The following is a 23,534-nucleotide window of genomic DNA, read 5'->3' on the forward strand; positions in this document are numbered from 1 at the left end:
GTTAGTGAAAACTGAGGCTGGTGATGTATATAAAAAGACTAAACTAAAATCACAACTTCTTTTAGGACAACAGTGGAAGGACGTGAAATGGCTTGATTTGTGATTGATGTACTAACCTTGCAACAAAAGCTTGAACATCAGGTTATAATGATTCTTTCTCTGTTTGTGTCATGTTTTGTCTGTTGTTTCGGTGTGTGCAAAACATCTTTACTTTATATGCACCTTTACCCAGGCTAAAGTGAACCACAGGGAAACCACAAACTACACATATAAAGATGAGCAGTACTATCTTCACAACCAGCCAGGTCATTTTAGCTCTCTAATGGCCCTGCTGAAAGCCAGGTCAGGGGTTAGGAGCAGCATCTTGGCTAAGAACACCAACCACAGAGGAAAAATCATGTAACCATGTTAATACACTAACAAAACAACACTCAAATTAAAAACAAAAAAAGATGTTTTATTAACAATTTAGAAACACAACATTGCTTTGATCTCCCGTTCCAGACTTTTTCTTTAATTCCCCCCTTAAATAACTCAGAGTGCTGCAAACACACCGCTGAATCCCCCACCCCCCCCTCGAACAGAACAATGGAACCAACATCTGAGCAAGAATCTCCACCACAGGGCACGTTGAGGTAAAGAGCAGTGACAACACTAATACACCACCTCGTCTACGTTTAGCAGCTTACGAGTCTTTTAAACACAGAGGTCGTCCACTTTCACCAAAACACATTCAAGTGTGCACTGGCTTCAGTAGAAAAACCAACTCATGAGTCATTTTGGTTCATCCAGCTGGATCAGAAGGATGATGGGAAGCAGGTAAGTAAAGACACAATGTTAAATCATCCCTATTAGGGAGTTCAGGTTCATAACTACCTCTCAGTCTGTGCATACAGGAGGCCCTGAGCAGTCAATCCCCAACATTAACTGCTACATGATGGACCCAAGCATTTCATTTTTGCACCGTCAGGAGAGGTTATCAAGATTCTATACAGCCAATAATTAGAAGGAAACTTCAGGAGGTAAGGAATATCTTCTTGTCATGTTTTCTGCAAATATAGCTACAAATTATATGGCCAAATAAATTCTGCATTGGAGTAAAAAAAATCTGCATTGGACTCTAAACCACCCCTCAAAGGCGTGTGGCTAACACCTTTAAGTAGCACACGTACTCAGTGGCCATGGAAAGTCAGTAAAGGTGGAGGTGTTAGGACAGTTAATAACCTCATAACAGCACGCCGTGGTTGAGGATACAGTGTAAAGGGACAAAGCAGGAAATGAAATGTCCATACCGTCAAACCAGAGTATAACAGCGCTCATCCTTGTCAAACACACATATTGTTACTTCGCTAAGGCCAAGCACTGCTTACACCTCCCTCTGTATCAACATCAATGTGGTCATTTGCAGGACATGAGAAGGTATTTTGTTTCAGCACAGAAGCAGTCTTGGGCTTTACTTTCGTTGAAATGCTTCTTCTCTGTGTTTAATGTGCGTTCCTTACAGAATCCATGAAAGACAGAGGAGATGGACAGCACAGAAGAGGAAAGGGGAGCAAGATGAGTGGTCTCCAACCGTTATCCAATCAGCTTCCAGCAGTTCAATAAGCAGGGACATAAAGGCCAAAAAAGAAAAAAAAAGAAAAAAAAAAAACAACAGAAAAAGTGTGAGAAGGAGCTTGAACATTTATACACTGTCAATAAATAGTGATTTTTTCCCAGTTCCAGCTGTTATAATTCATCCCCTATGTGGTTTTCAGGTTGGGCCTCCTCTGTTGGTCCTGGAAATAAGGACAGAGAGGCAAAAAATGAATACTGTGTGTCTGTGGGGTTATGTCACCTCAGTTCATTAGCACAGACAAGCATGAACACTGTAGCGAGCATGTCCCCCCTCCAGTCCACGGCTACAAGGGCTAAGTAGCTCCAGCCCATGTTTACAGATTTAATAAGACAAATAAAACGCTGTTGCTATGGTAAAACCTGGTAGCTGAGACTGAGTCACAGTGACATTTGAGGAGGCCTTGGCTGGAAGAACGCAGACCTGGCTTGTCATCGTGCCCTCTTTGCTGATTGTGACGATGACAAATACTTTACGCCATACGATGGCAATTTCAAGAAGGCACTGGAATCAATCGTAACCTGGGCAATGCAACCTTTTCAGAAACTGTCATAAATCACATGACATTATTATGCAGGATTTATTACTTTTGAACAAGTGTAGCAACAGAAGCACAATCACTCCAGTTTCATGACACTTTGGTTGTTGCTGTTCCGCTTCATTGTGATCAGATATCACCTTTTACTTTGACTGTAACTTGTTTCAGTATTACAATTATTTGTTCTGTATTTGAGAATTAGTCAGCTTTTTTCATGTGCAAATTACCAGAGCTGCTGTGCAGATCAACTTTATTCTTTATTTGTAGATAATGAAAAGCACATTGCACAAAACATGTAAAGTTTTTAAAGCCTTTTGTAGCAGCTGGAGTTAATCACAGATCATGTACAAAAGTAACCACATTGTTTGAGAGTTGTCACCCTGGAGAATGAGTAGGGATCGATAGCTGTACAATAATATGATGTTTTATTTGTGTTCAGACTGTATCTGACAGTGAGGAGTTCATTTAGTTCAGTGGTGATTTCTGAGCCTGTAGCTGTATTGGACCACATTTAATGTCCATCCCCTAAAGTTCTCCGGCATCATCAGCGACAGGTATGGTAGACCAACCTGTAGTTGTTGTTGTTTCTTCTGTAGGCTGTGATTGGCTGTCTGAGTCTGCATCTACAGTGCTCTTGTCAGTGGGCGGAGCTTCGCCCGGCTGCACTTCCTCTGGGCTTTCTGTGTTTGGATGAAAACATACATTAGAATTTATTTGAAGCTTTATCACACTTCTGAGTTCTCTCTTTCTTTTCGTATTCACATGTGAGTTTCGCCGTTTGACCCACCGCTCTTCGTGTCCGTGCTCTCCTCTGTGGGAGGGATGACTTTCTCCTCTGCTGTGTTGTTGTTGTTGGCCTTGCCGCTTTTATCAGAGCTGGTGCTGTTCTTGGCTTTGGCTTTAGGCTTCGGCTTGGTGAACTTGGCTTTGTTCAACAAGTAGTTGACCTCTCGGTCCAGTAGAGCCAGCTTGGACTCGATGTCTTTGGACAGCAGGATAGGCCGCTCCTTTGGAGAGCGTTTCCCCTGCTCTGCTACCGTCTCATTCTTCCATGTCTGGAGCAAAGGGAGACCGTTACAAGGAGAACTACTCAGCCTGTGAAAACAGTTCCAAAATGTCTTCTGTGGCTCTGGGACCTTTCTAAAGTCTGATACACTAACCCTGAGATGATATCTCAGCTTGAGCAAAGAGGATCTAAAGAGAGTCACTACTGAGTGGCAGTAAGGGAAATGTTGGCTCCAGCATTTTTGTAATTCGACCCACACTAAGGACTAAAAGTTAGGATATCTTGGCTTTTGCTGCTGCTCAGGGCCTTTGAATTATTCTACTTCTAATCTGTCTTTTGCAAGTTCTCCTTCAAGGAAGCTAAATGAATAAGGTAGTAGTTGTCCTCAGCAGAGTGATGACAAACAATACATTCACCACCTACCGTTGTCTCGTTGATCACTTTTTCCAACATATTCAGCTCAACTTCAGTGAAGATTTGGTCATCCTCTGGAATCAGTTTGGCACTCCTATGAAAAAAAAATAACAATCAGTTTATAGAAAAATACTGAACCACCACAAATTCTCATCTCTCCAGCTTCCTCACACCTTCCTTTCATCGCTCACCTCAGGAAGAAGCTGGAGGTGTTGAGCATGCTGTCCAGGGCGGCCAGGCGGTCAGGCCACTTGCGTCGCTCCTCCACCCTGAAAAACATGTCCTTGCACAGGCTCTTCAGCTGAGACAGCTTCTCTCTCAGCTGCTTGGTGGTGGCTGCGTAGCCGTCCTCGTCCATCCACTCCGACACCTCACTCAGCTTGGTGGAGATCTGCTCCTTCTCCTCCTCTGACACCACCAGCTGGTAATCCTCCTGGTACATCTTGTCCTGGAGGAAGGACACACAGTGAGGATTGTGTGCTTTTAGGAAGTGATAATACATCCTTTTTGCTCTCTTGCCACTTACTTACTGATTACACTGCTTGGATCTTTACATTAAATGATTCAACAACCTGGATTAACGTAGGTTCTAAGATGCACTGACAACTCCAGTTATCTTACTTAAAAACAAGGTCAGAAAAAGAGATGAGCTTCCGTTGCTTACCTGTGTCTCAAAGATGAAAGCTTCCAGATTGTTTAGGGTCTTTTCCCTTTCGTGCTTGGCCAGGTCTCTGTCCGTCAAATCCTGCAACCTGAAATGATACAAAGTTATTTCAGTTCAATAATACTGAGAACCAAACAACACGAGAGCGGAAAACAAATGAAAACTGCTGCTTTACTTCTTCTTAGAGGAGGTGACATCATCTTCAGTGGGATCAAGGATGTCCTTGGTAATAAGCGTCACTGTGATGTCTTCAGAGATCTTGCTCTTTTTCTGAGGTTTCGCCTTAATCTCCACATCCTTCTCTGCCTCAGTGTTTCCAGATTTCTCTCCGTCCTTTTCCTCCTTTACCAGCAGTAAGATGGTTACTATCAAGACTGAGCCAGTAGAGGCTAGTCTCCACAGACATGCTACATGCTTTGCTTCCACATCAAAGTGTTTCTCGGAGAGATTACGTGCAACAGATCTTACCTTGGCATCAGTCTTGCTGCCTGCGTCCTGTGTCTTCTCCTGACTTTTCTCTTCATCTGCACTTTTCTCTGATTCATCCTGTTTCTCCTTGGCGGTCTCGTCCTTCTGGGCCTCCTCCTTTTCATCCTCGTCCTTGCCGCCCTTTCCAGATTCAGGGGGCACTTCCTCCTCGTCCTGGACACAAAAAAGCAGCAGATGATCGCAGGCATTCAGTGTCACCATTCATCGTCAGTGTCATCAAGTACAGTACTTTCTGTTCCAGAAAAGCTGTGGCACAGAGGTACAACAGTTTATGCCTGGTGTTTATACAGGCCTTACTGTATTTTCTTAATAAACATATCCCTGATTGACTGAGCTGTGCCACGTATAGACCTGCAATTACCTGGACAGGCTCAGTCGCATTTGGGGCAGGTTCTGACGATCCTCCTCCAAACAAGGTGGAAATTGTATTACCCAGTTCTGAAAGACAGCAAAATGTTGGCTCAGTTATGAAACAATATTATCATTATTGGTGTTTTTATTAGTGTTATTATCATTCTCCATTATATTAATGCTGGTTTAAATGCATCTACCAGTTCGTTTACAGTTGATGAGCATGTATTTAGCTTGCTCCTGTGACTTTGCGTTGAGAAAAGAGATCTCAGAAACACGTCTAACACCCAATTTTCACCATGATAGCAACAACTTGCTTTGTGCTGCTTCATTTGAATCAACCTCCCATCTGTTTGCTCCTCTCCTCCCACCTGTGCACTGTGCGCTGGACAACACTACACTACACAGATGGGCAAAGCCAAGTTCAGGATCAAGATCAGGATCAGGATGATCATAGAGTTTGGACGGCTGAGGTTACAGACACACATTTGCAAAACCTACTAGTTAATGTGGACTCCTCTTCTTTCTCCTCCACTATAGTTTCAAAGACAGACTCCACCTGTGCATAGAAATTAAACAAAGAAATGTTAATTAACTGAATTCTTTTTCAAGTCAAGGAATAAAACAAAAGATTAGATGATTTGAAATGTGGCCCTCCTTACATTTGGAAGTATGTGATGAACATGCTGACACAGCCTGACTGCTTCATTGTATACATGTATTGTATGTACTTTATTCACTTGGGGCATCATGTTATACTGTATTTCACCCCAAACAATAAAAAAAGATGCATTGGAGTTTTTATTGTAAAATTGGAAATTGTACAGGGTATTATGTGATTAGGTACCCATAAATCCTCGGATTTTTGTTTTTCACTTTCATTAATCTCCTTAGAGTTAAGCACATTTTCTTGGAGTCAAGTGCTTTTGGCCTTGATTTCAACGAGCCTCACTGACCACCATGGCAACCAGGAGTGACGGCAGGACAGCAACACAGGCCAAGCCTGACCCAATAAGCAAGAAGGTAAAAACACTCAAACACTGTGACCTTATGATAAAAAGGAGCTACCAGTCACTGGTTTGATTGTGTGAACGTTCAAGAAGCTAAATCAGTCAAAAAGTGTAACTGACCCGATCCAGCAGGAGCACTCCACTTTCATCCATGTTGAAATGGGCTTTGATGCCCTTCGACTCTGCGTCTGCGTGCTTCTCAAAGCTGCTGCCTACTCCAGACAGTTTGACTGTGGTCAGGTTCAGAGAGCCAAACACACTGGAAAACACAGCCAACCAGAAGAGAGGACAACAAGGCTTATATTCAAATACATTCAAATCATGAGGGAGCACATCGATCAGACCTCTATGATCACCACCAAGCAGAAAACGCAAACACAACCCTGGAAACTGATCTGTGTGTTTTTTCAAGAGCTCCAGGGGAGCACAAAAATGCTAAAACAAGCAGCTATCTAACCTGATGTCATCCTGACTCAGGAAGCTGAGGTCGCCATAGTTGATGTCGAAAGCAAAGTCGGCGTTGTAGCGGTTGAATGTAATGACCTTGCGCTGGGGGTAGGGCGCCATCCTCTGGAAGAGGACACGTTTGTTGTGTTTCACGGTTTTGATCCCCTCTTCCTCTGTCTCACGGGTGAACTCCACCTAATGGAATGAAAATATTATAGAATCAACTTGGCTTCTGTTCAGGATTTATTTTTTCATCTAATTTTTCAACAGTAATCAATGCATGGAATCGCATTTTGGTTCAGTCCTACTCAAATTCTTCACAACAGTGTAATTGGGCATACATGGTGGAAAAAACTACATATCCATTTTGAACACACATCACCTCCAGATTCCATCAGTTCCCCCACCAAGAGTTAATACAGTTCATCAGCAAAGCCCATAGAAAATTCCACCCATGAATCTGTAAGGTGATGTTGTTGAAATTAGTCTCCAGCATGAGGGGACAGTTAATGACCTGCACTGACCTGAATGGGGAAGACAGCTGCATCTCTGATCAGGAAAGGTTTGACCTTAAAGGCCTTGCTGAGGGCAGCAGCCTGGTACACAGCACCCATGGCTGCTGCCTCATCTGCATTGATGTTCTTCCCCAGCTCCTCTCTGCACAGAAAAACACACAATTACAACACTAAAACTCAAATATCTCTCATCAAGTAAGTGACAATGTTGAGTTGCAGAAGACTGTGGTTGAAATGAAATCAGAAGTTATTCAAATGAGAGCAAGAGCTCAGTGGTTGACACTTACTTCCCAACAGCTTTGAGCAGCACTTCCTGAACCTTGGGGACGCGGGTGGAGCCGCCTACTAAGATCACCTGCTCAATTTCTTCCTGTTGGCACACATATAGGAACTCAGACTCACAGCAGTAATACAAACATCCACTTATTTATACTCATTCTTCATCATTTTAAAAACACAAATGATTTTGCCTGATGATAACATTTCATCAGTTCACACTTTTTAGCATACTGAGTTTTGCTTTTGTGTCACTTGTTACTTTGCCAGCGTGATGTACTCAGCTGATGCGTGTATTTGTAGTGATAGTAATCAAGAAAACAAATTTTCCTTTAAAAAAAAGGAAAAACCTTTATTTTATTTAGAAACTACAGCCAAATCTCCCCACAGGGATGATTGAAGTTTTATCTTATCCTGTCATGTGGCACAACCGAGCTGCACTTGATAAGACTTGTAGAGTGGTGCAATGAGAATACTGACCAGCTTCATCTCTGCAGAGGTGAGGGCATCCTGCACCGGGCGAGGCACTCTTTCAAAAAGATCGGCACACAGCTCTTCAAACTCAGCCCTGGTCACCTTAGCTTTGAAGTCAATGTCGTCCATCAGACCTTCCACCTGAAAGACACATTTAATATTGCAGCTGCATTCAAGATTATCTGGACAGGAATCTGTATCACTCATAGAAATACCAAGAAACTGCAACATTTCTGCAACAGAACTGTATTTTAAGTCATTTTCCAGTTGCTGCAGATGGTTTGGTTTAAGTTCTGGCAGACAACCTTACTGTGAGATGCACAGGGTTGCGGGTTCACGTCCCTGGACTGACCTGGGCCATGAAGTCCACATTTGCACTAAGCACCGTCTTGAGCCTCTGAGCCTCTTTGAGGAGCTTGGCCATGGCTCGGTGGTTCTCCCTCACATCTTTCTTGCTCTTCTTCTGCTCATTGAAAAGTTTGGCCAGGTGGTCTCGGAGCCGCAAATCCATCTCAAAGCCCCCCAACCCACGGTCAAACCTAGAGCCAGAGCAAGAGAAGCGCACCTTAGTCAGAGGCCTGAATTACAATTTGAAAATTGTTAAAGGGGTTTTAAATCAACTGACAATCAAAAGCAGGATCTTTTATATTCAAAGACACTTCAGGATAAACAAACACCCACACAAAGAGACTTTAATCTCTTATCTGTCAGATAAGAGCTTTAATGTCTCAGGCACGATGAGTCATTGAAGCTCCCATCTATCAAGAAAAAGAAATAAAGAGATTCTGAACAAAACCCAGGTTATTCTTTATCACCTTTGTTTAGAAGTGTGAGTGTTTGGTTAAGTGTGTTGTGGGGATAATATCACCACACTAGTTCCTGGTCCATGGCGAGGGCACCTAAAATTAATACATTAATTTTCAGCCACAGGTGTTGCAAAGTATTAGTTTTACCTTAGCAAATAGTATGTAGGATCAGATTCAAACTATTATACTAATAATAATAATCTAAGTATCTTGCTTTGTGTGCACACTTCTTTGAGACAACAAGCCTGATAGAGGCTTGTCTCTCAGTTCCATTAGACAGAATCAACACTTTGCTGGCAGAGGCGTTCTTGGTGGTAATCAGACTTACCCGACACCTCTGATCTGTAACTGGGGCTGGGTGCCAGACTCCTTGGTTTTGACTGTTTGATAAGAGACGATGGTGGCAGTTGTGCTGCCTGATCCCATATCATAAAACATCACATTCTGAAAAGGAACAAGATCAGACTTTGAGCAACTTATAAGTTCAGCTTGTTTTCCTGCACAGCTGCAGATACCTGAACGTCAATACATCATAAATATAAAGCTGCTTTAAACAATATCACATGCAAGATTCTCATCAAGTAATCCACTACATGGTAACATACTACATTCAAGGATGAAGCTGCCAATATTCCACACATTTGTTATTGAGAACAAATCCAATGAAAAGACCAAAACCCATAATGTGTTGTGTGCCATTGGTCCCTTCTAAAGTCATAATAACTCTGAGAAGATGCTGAGAAGAATATTGTTTCATTTTTTAAAAAAGCCTAAAACAGATGGTCAAATTCGTTTTTAAACATTACTCAAGCAGGAGGGAAAAGTGCATTTGTTGGGGACTATTTTTAAGCAGCAGGATGGTGTATGTGGGATTGAGTCAAAATAAACTACAGTGTGTGTGTGTGTGTGTTTATATTAGGCTTTCACAGTACTTGTTAGAATGACACATTCATTGTTACCTTGGGTCTGCACTTGGGATTTGTTGACAATAAGATACATACAGAATATCACCAGACTGATGATCTAACATGTGTATTTGTTGGATGAGCACCTTAGCAGTGTTATCGATATCCTTCCTCCTGAAGACCCCATAGTTCAAGGCCACGGCAGTGTTGTCATTGATGAGCTGAAGAACCTTTAGACCTGCCATCTGTGCAGCCTGTAGGACTGCCCTGCGCTCGGCCTGGTTGAAAAAGGCTGGGACAGTGATCACTGCATCTTTGATTGGTAGTTCTGTGAGGTGAAGAAAAAAAATGAATATGCTTGATAGTCGAACATGTGATACAATGATGCATCTTCTTCCACAAGCAAACTGACCTGCAAAGTCCTGAGCCAGTCCACAAGAATAATTGAGCACCATCCCAAGGAGCTCCTCAGGTGTGTACTGCAGATCTCTGGTAGAAAAAAGCAGGAAGGCAAGTTTGATGACTCTTTCTAGAATAGTGCTGTGTGTCTTTCTATAATTTATTGTATCATTGTGTATACTATATGCAGACTAAGTGATAAACCACCACTGTGAATTGCGAGGTCAGGAGAATCACATGTAAACTACTTCAAAGATTCTTTACAGATATTTCAAATAGATATGTATGTATTTATTGTTAGATGGGAAATTCAAAAAACAAAGAACCTTACTCTGAGTTTTTAAAGTAAACCGTGCCTCTGACTGGGTCCTCCTGCAGCTGGTGCTCAGGGAAACGTTTCTGGTAGAGTGATACCTGGAGATTATTGTGCTTTTTGCCCAGGAGGCTTTGGAGGTGTCTATAAACAGTTTTGGGGTTCTTCACAGACTGAAATGTACACAATATGTGATCATTAATAACGTGTAGGAAAAGACCAATAGTATTATAGATCATCTGACTGTTTAAACGAAGAATTTACTTTGCAAATAATATTCATGATATTCTATCAAACTCAATTTCAAAGACGTCATACCACTCCTAGTGCACTGTCCCCAAAAAGTCTTTCATTTTCCTTGAGACACACAGCTATGGGTGTTTTCCTCCTCGACTCCCTGAAGAAAAAGAAAATGTAATTTCATGCTGCATTAACTTCACTTGCGTTTGTATTTTGATTGTTCATTAATTAAGCGTGCTCTTAAGGAGACAGAAACAGTGTACACTCATTGTACACAGTTTAAAACAATGAGTTGCACTCACTTGTTGAGAACAATCTCCATGGGCACACCAGGTTTCACTATCGCCATTTTCATCCACTCACTGCCCAGATCAACTGACATGACGGCTACAGTCACTGCAAACACAGAGACGTGTTACATAAAGCTGGCAGGCCGACAGGTGAGCCCAAAGATCCTGACGTACAGTAGAGTTCCATTATTGATCTAGCTTATCTGTTTCCAAACACTAATCAATAATAGCTGTATGTATTCATCAGTGTGGCAGTGTGGTAAAACCATGCTGTGGCTAAACAGTATGCCTGTCTTCACCAGATAAATCTCTTTTGGTTGACAGCACTGCTCATCAATGCAACTTTAAGTTAGAAAATATGTCTGCACATGTTGATGGATCATATTACCTGTGTAAGAAGGCAACATTGCCAGAACAAGGCTAAAGAGAGCACCGAGCACCAGCTTCCTGCCCCCCATGATGAGCTGTAATGACGAACAAATGAAACATTTATGTGAAAACAATATAATCAGCTGAATGGATTTTCACAGGTCCTTACTTGTCCATATTTGCCCAGTGTGTCAAAGACTCAGCTTTGACATTTCTCTTACAGGAACCTCATGCACCACCATCAATACCAAACACCTCCTGCTCGTCTTTGTGCATCGCCCTGCACCTCAGAGATGCTTTTTGTGCAGTCTCGGTGCCTGTCCTTTTCATTCATTGTGCGACAACAGGTGCACCCCACATGACAAACAAGATGATCTCGCACTTGAAAGGCCAAACTTTTTGCTTCTACACCCAAACTTGATTTCTTCACAGGGTTTCTAGTAGAAAAACGGATATTTACCATACACTGTCTTTAGATATTTGACCAGTAACTGTTTATGTTTCCTTGTGGTTTTTCAGCGCTAATGTGGCTGCCATTAACCTGAAGCAGGATCTGTGTGCCAATTCCATGGCCTTTACTCTAGGACATGCAAATCATCTCACGTTTATGCACCTGATCCCACCCACATAGGTGTAGACAGTTTCCAAACACGTGGCATTATACCATTGTCAAGCTTTAATGTTGGCTAAATCCTCAATTTCTACAAGTAACCCCTCTGCACTCGAGAGGAAAGCATGTGTTTGATTTTCAACGGGGGAATTGCATTCTGTAGAGGAAGCTGATAATTCACATTGAGTTCATCAAATTCAAACCACTGTTTGTGTTTAAGGGAGAGAACAACAGGCACGCTCCATAGAAACTTCTAGCCCCCGGTGAGGCAGTGACGCATGAACGCAAAACGGATGCACAACTCAAACCTTCATCTTAAAAAAAAAAAAAAACCTGGTGTCTTCCGAAAAACACTTGGGTGATGACCTGGCTAGCAATAGGTAAGTTGCTGGTGTGTATTAGCTATATAGCTATGTTAGCATTACATCATTAACCACCAACCGTTCAATTCAAACACAACTGGACCATGTCGACCGTCTTTTGACCTTTCCAAATAAAAAGCTAGCACTATTAAGGTGGAAGTAAGAGCTGTATCTTAAGTTGACAGCTACTGTTAGCTAGCTCACTGGCTGACAACCATCAATAAGAAAGCATGATTGACACACTGTGCTGTGGCATGAACTTACCTTTCCTCAGCCGGCACAACTGAAGCTGTGAATGGGCTACCGACAGACTGTGCTTCTCCGGACAGGTTCTGGGATTACAGTTCTTGGTTTTGCCTTAATTCAGAGCCCCTTTGTTGTCACACTTGGCAGTTTTCAGTTCCCCTTATCACCGGCTTGCTCTCAGCAGTCGGGCCCGGAACGCGGCGTCACCTCATTGGATCCACTGTAGCCTCTGCTGGGAGAGAAACTTACGTCAAGCTACGAACAACTAAACAAACGGTTTCCGGTTACTATTAACAACAAAATACCTGTAGACAAAAAGTCAGATAATGCGACAGACTAACGGTTCTTTTTGACCGGATATCAAGTTGACAATTAAAAACAAATGCGAATATACCCTTTAGTAAGTGTGTAAAGCACTTCGGTATCAAAATTCTGCTACAAATGTAATTCTTAAAGTAAAGTTGTATTGCTTAATGGTGTGCATACACTGGCCGGGGAAACAAGTAAAAGTCGGTGCGGTAACTGCTAGCTGTCTTGGATGACAACCTTTATGTTATTTCAGAACTACAGCGAAACTAAAGGGCTAAAGCGTCCGATGTCTTGTACGAGGAATGAATGTGCCCTTGTTTTGAAGGAAGAATCACCTTGCTTCCGGTAATTAACTGCCGTACTTCGACACGCCTGGTTTAACAACCAGCGTTGACCCTCCAATCCAAAGCCCTCCCACCTCACTCCACGCACTGCCCTGTGATTGGTCCACGTGAGGTGAGTGACGTCGATAAACGACTTCTGGCTAGATCCAATTGGTCCACGTCCAGATAGTGGGCGTAAATTGAATGACGCCATTTCCAAGTAAAATCGGAAAAACCACATGCCTCCTGAAAAATAATTAATATAGTTAATGGTTTATTTTCTTATTTTGAGGGAACTCAGTGTAACTTTCAGAAATAATGTATGCTATTTACTGTTACATTTAAAGTCATTTTACTTTTGTAAATCTGAGTATAATGCATGTCTGAGGAGTGTACACAGGCATTCTGAAATCAACACAACTTTCTGCAATACGTGCAGGTAAAGAGTGGAAGACATTGTTCACAAATAGAAATATCTTTACTTTGTTAAAAAAATGTTAAAATTGTAAGTATATGTAAAATTTGTGTTGTGGAAAATCCACTCAAAAATAGTTAACATATATATATATCAGAATAAGTAATGAATGAATTAATTGATTAAAATATCAGATTAGTAGAGTCTATTTCTTGAGGATGCTTATTTCCTTTAATGTCGTAGATCTTTTACAGGTATGTTGTTGCAAATGCAGTTTTCTTTGCAGCCATCTGTTGGGGCAGAAGCATCAGAGCCTTCTTCAGCTATGCTGTAGTGAGGACGGCTGCGGAAAGTCAGTCCTGCCCGCTATAATAATGCAGTGCAATGACTCAGACTGATTGTCTGAGTTACTTTGCACATTCCACTTTAGTATGCACTGTGAGAACTCTCTAAATCAAATCATTTTTTTAATCTAGTAGAGTAGTTTCTATGCACAGGTGTATATATTTTTAAAAAAGTGTTTTTCTTACCAACCTCAGGTCAGCTTAATGTAAATTATGTGTGTTTTGTGGTATGTGACTTGCTGCTGCAATACTGCAATTCCCTTTTTGGGATCAATAAATTACTCTATTTATCTATCCATTTACATTTTCCATGAAGCTTAGAGGGAACAAAAGGAGAATCAAACTGAACTTAATCAACATGAAAAGCCTCTCTGGATGTGACAGATAATGAAATAATATATAAAGCTTTTGAGGAAGAAAAAACATTCTACCATGAAACATACACTGGTAAACAAGAGCATCTTAAAACAGGGTTCAGAAAGGCCGTATACAAGGCACTAGTGTACAGAGTGCAAATTACAGTGAGTTAAAATACATATGCTGTATGTTATATTTGACAGATACATACCTTGTAATGCAATATGATCTGATATGATAAACATAGTTATGCAATATATGATGTCATCATATGACAAGTTACATGTATTTTTTAAAGGGTCACACACAGCTGATACAAACTGCAAAACCCACAAAGCCCAGAGAAAATGCAACATCAAGAAAATGCACTTACTGACTTTATTCACAATTTGAATCATCAAGTTTGAGTGACAGACATCACAGACATGTGCAAGGTTACATACTGAGTACAAGCAAACGCACAGAAGAGAAATTGTCCAAGCTGTAATTCAGCAAAGTTTTAGGACACAGCATTCATGTTTTCAACTAAAGTACATTTATACAGTCCCCAGTGAATCATGACTCCAGCAAGGAACACAATTATATGAATGGGTCCATCACAGGTATTAAAAGCAGGCAGCTGCATTTGCTACTAAATCAAGTGGTATCACGTACAGCAAAGCATGTGGTCGAGAGCCAGCGCTGATGCGAAGCTGGACAAAGTGCCTGCTCAGGTAGGATTCAGACCATGATCACAAGCTGAGGTTTCTAGCAATTTCTCTTGGTGTGGATGAGAAGGTCTCTCTGTAGGTTGACTTCTAGATTCCCAACAGTTTTGCTGCCAGGCGGGTCGGTGACCAGAGTCAGTTTGTTAAACACTCCTCGACCAAAATAGTCAGCCACGACAGAGAAACCATCGTTCGAGCTGCGTAACTGGAAAGCACAGAAAAAACAAAAGAACTTGCATTTCCAAACATTCCTGAGGTGTTTAGGAAAGTTCCCTGTGCTGAATCAACAAGATGAGCAAAGCAGATTTTTGGAAACCAAAACAGACAACTTCTACTGTTTTTGGTTACCTTCCTTCTCGTCAAAGCTCGAGTATTGTTACCTGTCTATTGAAGTGGTCGTGCAGGTCTCGTTTCTGGTCCTGTGCACGCAGCATGTCCATGACCTTGCGGTTCTCTGGAGTGCAAGTTGGGCACTCGGCCTCACTCTCAGCGTAGCTTTCGAAGCAGTGCTGGTGGAAGGAGTGGCTGCACAGGAAATGAACGGACGGCAGCTCCAGGGGGCTGTTGCACATGTTACACTTGGTCTTCTGGAATATCTTGGCACTGTGTGGAAATATTGTGGTAAAGATTTACATTCACAGAAATAAATGTAACGTAATTCATATTAGGCAGTCTATGACTTCTGCAGGTCACATCAGCACAAGTTGTTTCCCAGCCCTCACCGGTCACCACTCCCACCCCCCTGAGCTACAGTGGCTGTAGCGGGAAAACACAATAAAAAAAAAGTCATAAAAATGAGGATCACAGAATTGCAGTGAAAAAACAGGTAGACTTGGTGGTGTTTATCAAAAATTCTGGCTGTCAAAGATTAAATTTCGTGGAAAATGCCATCCTTCATGTGACCCCACCTCGTTTTCAGCTCCTGGATCTCGGAGCGGAGGTGAGCAGTTTCTTCGCGGTACTGGCGGATTTTGCGTTCATCGTCCTCTATCTGCTGGCTCTCCCTCTGCAGCTTGTTGATGAGGTAGTCTTTGATGACGGACAGAGTGGCTGTCGAGTTGTGTGCCAGTGTCTGCACCACTACAGCCGATCACGAAAAGAAAAATCATGTGCTTCTATTCAAGAAACACCATACTGACACAAAGAGATCTCCACATTCTCAATCTTCATCTTAACTGATTCTAATGCTCAGTGCGTTTAATTCTAATCATTTAGATTAAAATCCAAACAAGCATGTAAGAAGTATGAAACAAATCGCCCACCAACTCACCAAGTAATGGAGGCATCAGGTTGTTCTGGTCAATGTGGTGTAGGACCTCACTGATGTAAGCCTTGCAGTCCTCTTCTTTTCTGGCAAAGTATCCCAGTGCCTGCTCCCAAAGGCACCCCTCTTGGTCCCCATAGCGCTTGCAGGCCTCTATCACTTTTCCATACTCCTCATTCTGCATGTGGTAGTGCATTATCTGCTGGTACCTGCACACAAACACAAGTCAGGCCCAATTTCTCCACAGTTATAACATTCAAACTTACATGTGTTGGCACATTGAGAAACTGAAATGAAAAAAACAAAGCAATTTTTCTCTCTCTCTTTCTCTCCCACACACACACACACAATCATTAGTTGACAGGTGCCTCACTGGTCATAATAAAAATAGTATAAATTAGTTGACGGATTCACCTGAACATTTTAAGTGGTCTAATAAAGATTTTAATTAGATTCGAGACCTAGACTTGATTTGACAAACCTGTATCTGTTCACAGTTATCAGCAGTAAAGTTTGCGGGATGTGAATGTTTCTAAATCATCTATCGTGATCAATCATAGTCATTAATAATATGGATAACACAGCATGGTATGTCACAATATGCTTCTTTATCACATCAACTGGCTTCATTCATATTCTGTTCCGCCTCTCACTTACAGTTTGCCCTTCTCATAAAGGTAGAGGATGCCTTCTTTGAAGCTGTGCATCTGGCAGAGCACCAGGGCTTTATCAAACACAGTGTTGTCACTCCTCAACAGCGACACAGCCTCCCCCTGCAGGACCTTCTTTCTCTACAAAACATATGCATTCGAAAAAGAAAAAAAAAACTAGTTAAAAAGATTGTCTTTCCAACACATTTCTGCCATGCATTCTTATTTTGTGGAGTGACATAATCACACAGCAACTGTATTTCACAGTCATTTATCATTTTATCAAGGACTCATAGCTAGTCATTGTGTTTTGGACTGACCTCGGGGTCCTGTTCATGAGCCCAGTCTTGCAGGCGGAGCTCCAGCAGTGTGTCATACACACCCTGTGGAGAACGGGGGTCAACCTCGATCATGTGTTCCAGGAAGGCTTTCAGCTCTCGTGGGTTGTTGGCAAAAATTGGGATGAATTCCTCTGAGTTGGCCTTAAACCAAAACACATAAGGTCAGTCATTTATTAGAAATCTCTGTTATCAGATCACACCATTGCTCTGGTTATATCAGGACTACACAAAACACAAAAAGATGAAAAGCTCCAAGGACTGACCTTATTGATCTGACCCCTACCCAGGCTGTCTTTTTCAGCAGTGTCTCCGCTAGGCTGGTAGTTGGTGCATAAGCCCTTCAGGAGCAGCGTGGTACCTTCAGGGACATGGTGCATCAGCGTCTTGCCGTAACGCTTCATGTTGCTCTCAGCTTGTTCAAAAGGCAGACGTCCAATGTAGCGCAGCCCTTCCTGATAGTTCTGGGTTTTGGAGGGAAACGCAGTAAAACCCTTTTCAGACAAGTCATGCGCACCCAGTTCCACAGTGATTGCCATTCATAAACAGAACTTATAAATTCTACTTATTTATTAATAAATAGAATGCAAATGTATAACTAGTACTGTACATCAGGCCCCCACAGGGTCTGCTTAGAAAAATTCTGCTCTTGGACAAATCAAGTGGAGGCCCCCTGCTTTATAGGCTGGACACAGTAAATGTTTAGAGCACCAGTAGCTCATTTCAGCCTGTCTAGAAACTTAACAAGAGCACTGAAGGACAGACAGGTGAGTTCTCAACAGCCCCAAGAGATGATCTGAATACATCTGTTTAACAAAGGTCTGCACATCAACTGGCATCTTCTTTACCTTGAGGTCTTCCAGCTGGATTTTCAGGTACCACTCATGGTGCATGTGCTTCTCAGCCAAGAAAACCGCGTGGCTGTGGTAGCTGGCCTGCCGGAGAACCTTGATGGCGATCTCAACATCAAAGTGGACCTCACTTTCACTGCTCTGTTCACATACAAGGCAGGAGGACAATAATACAGCAGCCATTAGTGACCTGTTCCTTTCACAATTAGGCTTTAAATTATGTCTTGTACTGTTCTCAGATCCCATCTGATGGAAACCACTTAGTATTTTTTCTACTGTCATTATACAAAAGCATTTAGATTTTACTGTTGGTGTCCCTTAACTTCTTAATTTGTATTTATCACCAAGAGCTTACACTCGTCAGTCAGTCACCTTAATGAACTCTTCCAGCTTGGAGCTGTCCTTCAGCTTGGTGTAACAGTTCAGCAGCAGTGTGGTGTGGTCTGCGTTGGCCAGTGACTGCCTGTGCAGGGCTTGCAGATATGCTGTCAGGTTGTGGATCCTCTGTGCATCCAGGAATTTCCTGATGACGTATGACGGCTCCAGTTTCCCAATGGTGCTGTAGGAGAATAGTTAAGTTTAGAGAGTGGTTTCATGAATGGGGAGGCTGACCAGCAATCAAGTCTCTGAAATCTGGGCAATTATAGAGCAATAAGTTAGCAGTGCTGTAGATTAGATTAGATCAGACTTTATTGATCTCACAATGAAGAAATTCACTGTCATTCACATCATCATGGCACATTTTCTCTGGCATATCTTCAACACTTTCTCTTGGTGGATTAGTCCAACACAGCATGGCAAATTCTCAGTGAAGTAATTACCGAATGTACTGCTGGATGGCACCATCATGGTCTCCCTTGAGGTAAAGGTGATCACCGTACTGTCTGAAGATCTCAGAGAGTCCGTCACTGTCCAGGTGCTGGCTCTTTGCCAGGTTTATAGCCATCACAAACAGGTTCTTTTTAAACAGCATCTTAAAAAAACAACACGGAGGTGAGAACCCTGTTACCTGACCCGCAGTAATATTAGTTAGTGAACTGTTGAATGAGAGACAGCTCATCAGTACTGGTCCCTAAACAAGTTAGGGATCTTCAGCTATAGGTGGTGCCCTCTGCACTCACCTCCAGTTTGGTCTGTGTGTCTTTCTCCTGAAGAACAAACATTTTTCCATCTCTGGTCAGGATGTAGAAGGAGCCCCACTCTGCCACCACATCAATGACATCATCAAATGAGGCACTGTAGGCGATGAACTTGTTGTCCAGATCATAGATGGTCAGAAGCTGTTTGTCTGATGAAGAGCTCTCCCTGCTCCCAAACTCTGTCCTGAGAAGAAGAGGAATACCAACAGTCAACAGTCAGGACAATGCTTTTTCACTGAGACTTTGGGAAGATGCTATTAACTGCAGGGTTAAAACCTGAGGATAACAACACTGAATTTTCACCCTGTGAAATCAGTCGGGTATGTTTTTTTTTTTTTGTAATACTGGTGCAGCCGAACCTGCTGCACTGTCCCCAATGGGGTAAAATGTTCGAGCATGTTTGCAGTTGTGGTAACAGCCCATAATGTGACACAGCATGTTTTCAAGACAAGAAAGCTTTGTTTATGCTCAACGCAGTGTCCCTGGTGCAAGTGACATCATCACGTGTCTTGCGTCATGCATGGGCTCCTCAAGTCATCGTGCACCACTCAGTTTTTGATGGTAGGGGCCCACAGCGCTCAGGGGCTTTTCAAGATGGACATTGTGAAGGGTTTTTTTTGTTTGTTGTTTTCCTACTTTGTTTAATACAAAAGTTCAAAAAGGCATCTGTAGAACATGACATTAGTTCATTACAATAAACCGAGAACAAGACCGCCACGAATACTGATAAAACTACTTCAGTTATTAATTTTTACTATAAATTTGTCTCAGGGATTTCAGAAAGGCCATTTTTTTTAATGCTTACAAAACAGGAGATCTTAAAAATCTCCATTTGAGTAAATTATACTTTGGAAACAGAATCGAATTGTTTACAAGAGATTCAACCTTTTTTTTTTTATTAGAATGCACCTGTTGTTCCAAATACTTGCCTTCTTTCTTTGCATGGACTGTTCAACAGTGAAAATGTATGTCACTGAATAGATGTGAGTTCAGAAATGTAAATGAGCCCAGCTGCAGTTCATCGGATTTGCATTAAGTTCCACTATATAAGCTCTAATGCTATTTTGACTCGTATTGAGAATATCTCTAAAGCAATGCTGTTTCAATCACGTGGTGCTGGACTGGAGCGACTGGAAGCCTGTGTACTGAGTACTGAGCGTGCTGTCTCGTTTTAATTCTCAACGATGCAACACATTAAGATGCATCTTTACATTTGTGGCAATATTTTTACTGTTTTCACTGAAAGTTTTCATCGTCTGAAGTACTAAGGTCTCTCCAGCAGGAGCACAAACATGTTATTTGTAAATAGGAAGAAATTTTATTTCATGGTTTGCAAAGAAGCTCTGCAAATCCCTGACTAAATATCCCCCTTGATCTGTGGAATGTGTTCCTCTACATATTTTACTTTCAACTGAAAATTTACCATGTGAGAATCTAAAGTGGCAGATAAACAACATAAACATAGCCTCAATTATTTTATCCCCTCAATGACCGACACACCTTCATCTATTTATTCAGTGTTGTCCTTACTTGTTGGGTGACTTTGCATCCCTGATGAGTAAAAACAGATAACCGCGGTGCCAGTGGGCCAACAGCTTGTGTCCATCGAAGGCAAAGCAGGGCCCGCGTTCATCAGGCTGGTACAGGTACACGCATTCATCACCAGCCACGATGAACTGGGAATCCTGGGAGGGATCTGCCAGGGAGGAGCAGCGCAGCGCACATCCGTGTGTATCTAGCTCTATTTTAGGATACTCCTTGATAGACAGGGTGTAGCACTGAGCATGGGGAGACAAGAAGGCAGTGGATAGAAGTTCAGAATGGCTGCCTCTAGAGAAGAGTCATAGAAAAACCTCATTACTTCAGCTCAAGAAATGTACAACATGCTCATCTACAGGCTGAGAAAATTCTGTCATCACGTTATCTTTAAAACTCTCTGGAAAAAAAATGACAAGTGATGGTTAAGGTGAAAGCAAGGTTTAAGAAGAGTTGAGAGAGTTTATGCCCCCAGTGTTCTGGGAGTGACCAGCCTTACATGGACTTTCTCCAGAGTGGCAACAAACAGATGTGTGACCTTCGCCACTTGGCGGAACGCGAGGCCTGTGATTGGGCTGGTGCCCTCGTGCAGAGTCAGAGTTTTACTGTGACGATCTCTGGTGATGTCACCTTTGGTCAAAACCACACTGCCATCTGTGAAGCCTGTCAACAAACAACATCCATTAGAAACTGGGAAGAGAAAAGTCTATGTTAGCCAAACAGTGACTTGTGGGCCGATGGGCAGATAGCAGACTCTTACCAATGGCCATGAAGTTGAGGTTTTCATGTACACTGAGGCAAGACACTTCAGTTGGTTTGTTGCCAGGAATTGCAGGGAAAATCCTAGTGCAGAGAGGATTTCCACTGTCTCTTTTGTCGAGGTTCCAGACTTTTACCTGAAAAATGAGATTAGTGGTTCATGAAAATAACTGACACACCTGTTCTGTGTGACTTCTCTGGAGAACTGCACGCTTACCAGAGGGTTTATTCCATGTTCATCCTGGCCCACTGATACAAGGATGCTGTGCTGCTTCAGCTGGTAGAGGTGTGTTACCCGCAACTTGTAGGCCTGAAAAGATGCCAACTGCAGGGATCGCGTCAAAAGCCAGATCTTGCCATCCATATGTACCATTATGGAGGTTAAGGTCAATTATGTACGGGTGGTGTAAGAGGTGCAGTAAGAAGGACATGTACTCATGCGTGGCAGTCAAAGAGTGGTCATTCCTATAGTAGTTTCAGATAGGGGGACCACATCTTGGCTGTCAATCAATGAAAACTTCACAGCTAAAACAAATTCCTCACAATTCTAACCCTACAAACCAATTATATAATCTAGTATTTCTGATAGTGAGTACTGTATTCAAGATGGTGGTGTCTACTCCATTTATAGAACAGCTCCATGGCTGGGCTGTAGAGAGAATGTCCTACAGTCAAAGCATAGGTTTGTCTGTCAATAAACGGGAACTTGCTATGACTTTTAACTCTAACACAAATCTGCAAGCTCAGTACATGTTTGATCACACACTTCAAACTCCTATTAGGTCATTTAATTCACTGTCAGGTGATTATACCGCTGCAACACGACTGATCAAAACACAACGGAAAACTAATCATACACACAGTGCCAAACGCAAAATGTCCACTGTGTCAGTCAAGCCTTTAAACTGGATCACGAGGTTTGCTGTCGCCTGTCTGTAGTTATTAAGCTGGCACAGATACTATGGAGGTAGTGGACTTCAGGGTTATTAATAGTCTTGATTTAGCTTATTGCTGTTCAGTATGTAGAATGTACAAGAAATGGAGAATAGCTCCCACACTTAATCAGAAGGTTTTTCAACAGAGTTTGGTGTAACGTTGTTTCCACTAGCAGAAAACGGATCTTAGCCTGACTCTACCGTTCAGCCGACAACTCACCGCTTCACTTTACTGTTAAGGTAAAATTATTTCTCAGACAGGCAACGAATTACCTCGGTTTGAGGTTTGCTTTCACATTTGCTGAGTCGGATAGCATCAGCTGTCAGTAAGCTAGAATAACATTAGCCGAGCTAGCTCGTTACCACAGTGCTATGAATGGATATCTCCCAGAACAATGTGACCCCGCCCGGAGTCACAAGCCGATATTCCGTTTGGAAGAGCAAAGTTTTTCCCATTTTCCACAGGATCCTTCACCGTATCTTTATCAAAAAAGACAAATTTCCTCCACTGTAAGAACGCTGCCATTTTGTTAGCATTAGCACAGCAACGTTAACTTTAACTGGGCGTTGTCACGTGACAGAAAAGTCACGTGAGCAAACCCGCGGCGGTCGCGATTGACGCACGTTTTGTTTGTGTCTGGAGGACCCTCAGTCTGACTTCATTTTTTCATCATTTAAATACACAACATAACGCAGCCAGTGGCCAGTGTTTGTACGTCTTCTTATTGGTGTGTTGTTTGGTTTCACTGCAGAAAGACAATTTTCTCTTTTGGGAAACAATACAAGTAACCTTAACCTACAGAGGTGCTTCTGAAAAACTATCTGCTAATTTAAGATTTCACTGTACGAAATTCTGTGTGGATTAGGTCATCAAAATGTTTTCTTCTTTCAGTCAACGCTACAGTTGAACAGTGTGAATCTGTTGTGGGAGCTTTGTTCTACCATTTGAGGCCTTAACTTGCACAACAGCCTAACACTGAGAAAAAACTGATCCATGTCCAGTTCATCTGCAGGTGCACATTACTGATCAATGAGCAGAACAATGTGTCCAACAAACGAGTATAAACAACACAATCTTTTCACACAGATGTAATAGATGTTATTTTAATAGGTGTTCAAGAAGTAATAGTTGTGTCAGCAGAAAGTGTAAAAGGAATAATAGTTGCATCAGCAAACAGTGTTATGACATATGAATTGTGGGTGGGGTAGGGTATGGCGGGTGGGTGGGTGGCTGAGGGATCCCTCACTAAGCAGGGGTTCCAGTAAGG

At 42.2% G+C, this 23,534-nt stretch overlaps 2 protein-coding genes across 2 annotated transcripts; both read right to left on the bottom strand.

Moving 5' to 3' along the window:
• Positions 1–552: 552 nt before the first annotated feature.
• hyou1 (hypoxia up-regulated 1) lies at positions 553–12,524 on the bottom strand. The gene is made up of 24 exons (XM_041952157.1): positions 12,358–12,524; positions 11,141–11,216; positions 10,765–10,858; positions 10,541–10,619; positions 10,241–10,395; positions 9,923–9,999; positions 9,657–9,838; positions 8,934–9,049; positions 8,152–8,338; positions 7,806–7,940; positions 7,337–7,419; positions 7,059–7,191; positions 6,545–6,729; positions 6,208–6,346; positions 5,579–5,636; positions 5,088–5,164; positions 4,706–4,879; positions 4,413–4,579; positions 4,238–4,325; positions 3,765–4,021; positions 3,583–3,667; positions 2,941–3,208; positions 2,723–2,833; positions 553–1,778 (listed from the first exon to the last, which is right to left on the bottom strand). Exons 2-24 carry the CDS (start codon positions 11,208–11,210, stop codon positions 1,729–1,731), a joined length of 2,970 nt encoding a protein of 989 aa, XP_041808091.1. The 5' UTR covers positions 11,211–11,216; positions 12,358–12,524; the 3' UTR covers positions 553–1,728.
• A 1,927-nt stretch (positions 12,525–14,451) lies between these two features.
• vps11 (VPS11 core subunit of CORVET and HOPS complexes) lies at positions 14,452–22,825 on the bottom strand. The gene is made up of 16 exons (XM_041952234.1): positions 22,651–22,825; positions 21,549–21,697; positions 21,333–21,468; positions 21,072–21,235; positions 20,567–20,814; positions 19,019–19,220; positions 18,719–18,870; positions 18,270–18,456; positions 17,895–18,038; positions 17,313–17,510; positions 17,029–17,190; positions 16,716–16,849; positions 16,065–16,267; positions 15,703–15,874; positions 15,175–15,397; positions 14,452–14,999 (listed from the first exon to the last, which is right to left on the bottom strand). Exons 1-16 carry the CDS (start codon positions 22,790–22,792, stop codon positions 14,835–14,837), a joined length of 2,781 nt encoding a protein of 926 aa, XP_041808168.1. The 5' UTR covers positions 22,793–22,825; the 3' UTR covers positions 14,452–14,834.
• Positions 22,826–23,534: the final 709 nt, after the last annotated feature.

This window comes from Chelmon rostratus, chromosome 14, assembly GCF_017976325.1.
Source record: "Chelmon rostratus isolate fCheRos1 chromosome 14, fCheRos1.pri, whole genome shotgun sequence".
NCBI lineage: Eukaryota > Metazoa > Chordata > Actinopteri > Chaetodontiformes > Chaetodontidae > Chelmon > Chelmon rostratus.